Here is a 4,930-nt window from a genome sequence, read left to right on the forward strand (position 1 = left end):
CCTCCCCCCCTCCCTTCTCCATCCCCACTACGTCTCTCGATCGCCATATTGGGACTGGGAGGCTTGTGTGCAGTTTCTCCGTGCGGAGCGAAATTGACAGAGCGGCTTCAGTTCCTGTGTGCACTTTGTTTTGATGATTCGCGGAGACCATCTTCGGCTCCAGGACACCGCAGCCGTTAGCGCCTCCTGCTCGGACGTATACATGGCGGCATAAGCCGTTTTTTTTCTTTTTTGTACGTCTCGTTTCGGATCTTTACCCCGTGACGAGGAGGAGATACCTTTTTTTTCTTTTTTTTTTTTTTTTTTTTTTTTTTTGTAATAGCGTCTTTTTCTTTATGACAACTGGACGCTCCCGGGTGTTTAAAAATTGCGTCTTATTCGGGTGTGGAAATAATAATAAGAGTAATAGAAGAAAAATGTCAGGCGTCCGACTTTCGAATGGGAGCCCGACGTTGGAGCGGACGGAGTCCCGGGTGACGGAGCACCCGAAGCCGTCCGCCTGCCGGAACCTCTTCGGCGCGGTGGATCACGAGCAGCTGAGCAAGGATTTTAACGCGCACATGCGGGAGCTGGAGGAGGCCGCCGCCGCCAAGTGGGGCTTCGACTTCGTCAACGACACGCCGCTGCCCAACAGCAACAACGGGAGGTTCAAGTGGGAAGTAGTGGATTCCAGGGAGCTCCCGGACTTCTACGCCCCACAGCCGCGGAGGGACACCGGCGGCGTGGACGTGAACGGGAACCGCCGCTGCGTGCTGGCGGCTCCCGGCGAGGACACCGGCAGGTCCGACGGTCAAACGGGGTGCACCGGGCTGAGGAAGAGACCCGCCTGTCACGGTACGGAGCTCACAGTGTCGACAAGGCTGGCTGTGATCAAACAAGGAGCCCCATACATGTTCATTTAGGGTTTTTTTGTTTTTGTTCCTGCTACAGTTTGTTGTCGTTCCTCTTGCAGACCCCTCAGCCCAGAGTAAGAGGTCCCACACCAGCCCGGACGAGGTTAGCTGTTCGAGCCTGAGCCACTCTGTAGAACACACACCCAGGAAGCCCAGTCCCAAGAGACAGACGTGAGGACGGCGAAAACGGTGAGGGGAAAAAAACAAACAAAAAAAAAGTCACAAAGTTAACAAACAGAGCGAAAGAATAACCCCGCTGCTGTGGGCTGGAATCGGTTTGCAGCAGAAAAAAAAAAACGGAGCCCCCTTTTTTCCAGCTGTGGTCCCCCCCTGTACAAGGCAGCTGTGACTTTGACAGAGTAGTTTATGTACTCTTGTCTTTTGTATTTCATATTATATAGTTTCAAACTGCATCCAACATTAGTGTAGCTTTAATTAATACACATTTGTGTGTGTGTGTGGAGCCACACTGAGCCACCCCTTCCCCCTTTCTTTGTGATAACAGCTCAGAGGTCCACCATCTTTTCCACTAGTTATCTATACATTATTTTATTTTTTATTTTATTTTATAATGACTTCTGTTCAGCTGAGGTCAGTAGAACAGTAAGTAAGAATGGAAGTGAGGAGCTAAAACCATAGATGGACTTTGATTTATTTTTAAATTTTTTACATGTGCATATATATATATTTACATGTAGTTTTGGCTGTTTGACTGCAGCAGTTTCAGTGCAGAGTTTCCTCACTGAACTGTAAACAACAAGTGCTGAACAACAGTGTAGTAGTAACACGTCAGCAGCCACTGCCCTCAGAGCAGGGGAAGGGAAGGGGCTGGTCTCTGAGAGCTGCACACTCACACACACAGCTGTCTCTGCGGGGACTTGAGACGTGCAGGTCTGAAATCAAGTTGGTTTGAGTTAATGGGAGGACTCGGGGATAAAAAAAACCCTTCCAGCAGCTTTATGGACTTTATGTAAAGGCTGCAGACGAGGGACAGAAACACAATCAGGTTTATTTATTTTTTTATTTTTTTATAAGTACAGGGACCGTTGTAATCTGCACTAAAGTTGGCTTTGATTTAAATTAAAAAAAAAACACTCATGGCTGCTGTAAGTCATTTTGTGTTCTAATAAATGTAAAACAAACACAGTGAGGAACTAACTCATTTTTTTTTTGCTTATTTCCAGACTAAACACCTTCATGTGTAGCATGTAAACAACTGTTTGCAGACATTACTTTAAACAGCACTCCCCCATATTTCTTTTTACTATCTTAACATGTATTTAGCCACCCTCCTCTCCGTTCCCCCCAACACCTTTGTAACCGTATTTATGTATGTTTTACATACAATGTGAAACTGTGCACTGTGATTCCTTTTGGCTGAAACTGTTGCAAAATGTCTTTTCATCAGTGTTAACTTTGCCATCTCTCTCTCTCTCTCTCTCTCTCTCTCCACATTCTTCTGTTCCGATCTGCACCACAGAGCTGAAGATGCACCCCCCCACACACGCACACACACACACACATCATCCCCATGTTTTTTTGTTTTGTTTTTTTTTCTCTCCCTCTCCTCTCATGGGAGACCTCGGTGCGTGTTGGCCGAGTTCGGGGCCGAGGATCTGCGCAGCATCAGAAACATATCAGCTCTCCTGAAGAACTGGGGGGAGGACGCTGTTGAAGCACTGAATAGAAACACTAAAAGTTGTGGCACTCAATTAAAAAAAAAAAGACAAAAAAAAAGAAGTTACTGCCTCTAACAGCAGTCGATGTAGCAGTGTGCAATTAGGTTTGATTTCCTTTTTTGCTCCTTTTTTTTTACTACCTGTGTGTAAATAATTTAATTAAAAAATATATATATATATATATTTTCTCTCCAAATGTAGCACATAAAACCATGATTTTAAAAACCAATCCTTTCTGTAAAAAGGTGTGAATTTTGATTTGACTTGAAGTACTGCAGCGTAGGTTTTCAAAAAAATGCTGTTCTGATTTTTTTTTTTTTTTATTAATTGTTATAATTTTTTTTTTCCTGAAAGGCAGTGTGATGTCACCCCAGCCCCTAATTGCTACACTTTAAAAAGAAAAAATCATGACTTCTTACAGTTTCTGAACAGCGTGCCTTCACTCCATCATCTTCCTAACTCACCAGTGAAGAATGGTACAAATGTAGCTCGTTTATTGTAAAAAAAAAAAAAAAAAATTTTTTTTTGGTCATTTTTGTCAACGGTAAGCTCTTTTATTTTTTGTTTCTTTTTTAAGAGCTGGACTCAGAGGGAAAAAAAAACCCCCACAGGAGATGTAAAAGTATTTCAGATATTTATTTAGTCCTTCAGATGCTCTTCGCATCAGTCGAGCTGTGGAATATTATCCTTTTCCGTTTCATTTCCTCGGAGGTTTTGTGTGCCTCGGCTGCGTTGTAACCCAGTTTTCTTGTCCCACCTTTGAGCTGCGAGGTACTCAGATGTTGAAGAACAAGAACCGTTCAGTTTGTGTTCTCCTGTTTTTTGTTTTGTTTTTTTCCCCCCACTGCTCCTCATAGAGGTTTTTTTTTTTTTTTTTACAATACCAAAACACATGGTTGCTTTTAGTTTCCATCGTTGCCTGTGCTTCTTATTCGACTTCACATTGTGTTTCTTTGTGATAACATACACGCTTGTGCTTTTTTTTTTTCCTAGTGTTATTTTTCCTCCATTGTAAGCCTGCTGAGGACGTGAGTATAGGCATCTAAAAGCTTCCCTTTATTTGCATAACGTGTGGTTTATATTTGAAGAGACCAGGGAAATGAACAAACAAAAAAAAACAGCTTGTTCAGAAATGCAGCACTCGTGCCTGTGTATTTGTGTAAAAAAAGAAGAAAAAATTAATTTTTTTGCAGTGTACTTTTGTACATATTTTGTTTAAAAAACAGAAACAAACAACAAAAAAAAACAACAAAAACAAAACACTGAGAAATTAACTTATTTATGTCAAGCTCTTTATGTAGAATTAAAAGAAAATGGGTTTTTTTGATTACGGTTATCCAAAGTGGCATTTATGATTTTTTTTTTTTTTTTTTTTTTTTTTTAAAGCATATTTTATATTGTAGTATTATTTTTTTCATTATCAATGAGGTCGCAAACTGAGCCTGATAAATGTTTTTTTTTTCTTTTTCTTTGTTTTTTTTTTTGGTAATGTGTGGATTTAAAAAAAAATGTGTTGCAATCAATTAAAAGAGAAAATTAAATCTGACTTGTTGCTTTGTACACTTGGCTTGAAATCCAACTTAACTCACTTCGTGCCACTTCCTGTTCGCTTCTCTCTAAAATGCAAACAGAGAAATTAAAAATTAAAAAAAAATTGATATTATTTATGTTACTTTCAGTGTTAAGAGGATGGTTTTGAGGTGCAGAGGGCTTACAAGCAGCTGTGAAGAAGGTGACACTCCCAAAGTGAATCCACCACGGCTTGGGGAGAAGCCAGATGATTGACAGGATGGTTAGCCAATGAAAAGAGGAGAAGGAAAAACAGACCACTGCCTGCAGCCAGTAGCATTCAGCCACTCCACACTGACAAATACTGAGGTGCTTTCAGCTCAGAAATAATCAGCTGCTGCAAAACTAAAGGTTCAAGGTTGAAGTAGTCACTCGTGTTTCAATTTCTGTTATGACAAAAAAAAAAGATTTGTTCTGAATTCTGAATTTTTTTTGTTTCTTGCTTTTTTTAATTTTAATTATATTATTGTTATTAGAACTCTAACTGGAATCAGCAGCCAGATGCTGTTGGACCCCTGATAACGTTTTGCTGCTCGACTCTCGGTTTCTGTCCTCAGCTGTAAAAATCCAAATGCCCTCACTGCACACAAGTTTTTCCTCTTCCTTCTTGTAAGGAAGACACCTGCGGCGGCGGCGGCTGGCGTTTAAAGCTGGATGTGGAGGTGGGGACTGGCCGGTCTTGCAGGTGGGCAACCTCAGCTCCGCTGTCCCACCCCCCACCCTGAGCTCGGCCCCATTGTCCCAGTGTGTGGGCCTGTGTGCTGAGGGCCTTTGTGAGGGGCCGGGGCC

The 4,930-nt window shown here is 41.9% G+C and overlaps 1 protein-coding gene across 1 annotated transcript; it reads left to right on the forward strand.

The window, feature by feature from the left end:
- cdkn1bb (cyclin-dependent kinase inhibitor 1Bb) lies at positions 1-3,862 on the forward strand. Its single transcript, XM_017434245.3, has 3 exons — positions 1-834; positions 953-1,082; positions 2,374-3,862. The coding sequence occupies exons 1-2, from the start codon at positions 336-338 to the stop codon at positions 1,066-1,068; spliced, it is 615 nt and encodes a 204-aa protein (XP_017289734.1). The 5' UTR covers positions 1-335; the 3' UTR covers positions 1,069-1,082; positions 2,374-3,862.
- The last annotated feature ends 1,068 nt before the right edge of the window (positions 3,863-4,930 follow it).

Source organism: Kryptolebias marmoratus, linkage group LG11, assembly GCF_001649575.2.
Source record: "Kryptolebias marmoratus isolate JLee-2015 linkage group LG11, ASM164957v2, whole genome shotgun sequence".
Taxonomy (NCBI): Eukaryota; Metazoa; Chordata; class Actinopteri; order Cyprinodontiformes; family Rivulidae; genus Kryptolebias; species Kryptolebias marmoratus.

Bases quoted from the DNA above. Each gene is read 5' to 3' on its own strand.
- cdkn1bb (XM_017434245.3), top strand. From the start codon at position 336: ATGACAACTGGACGCTCCCGGGTGTTTAAAAATTGCGTCTTATTCGGG. The intron at 835-952 runs GTACGGAGCTCA...TTCCTCTTGCAG, and splicing joins GAAGAGACCCGCCTGTCACG to ACCCCTCAGCCCAGAGTAAG.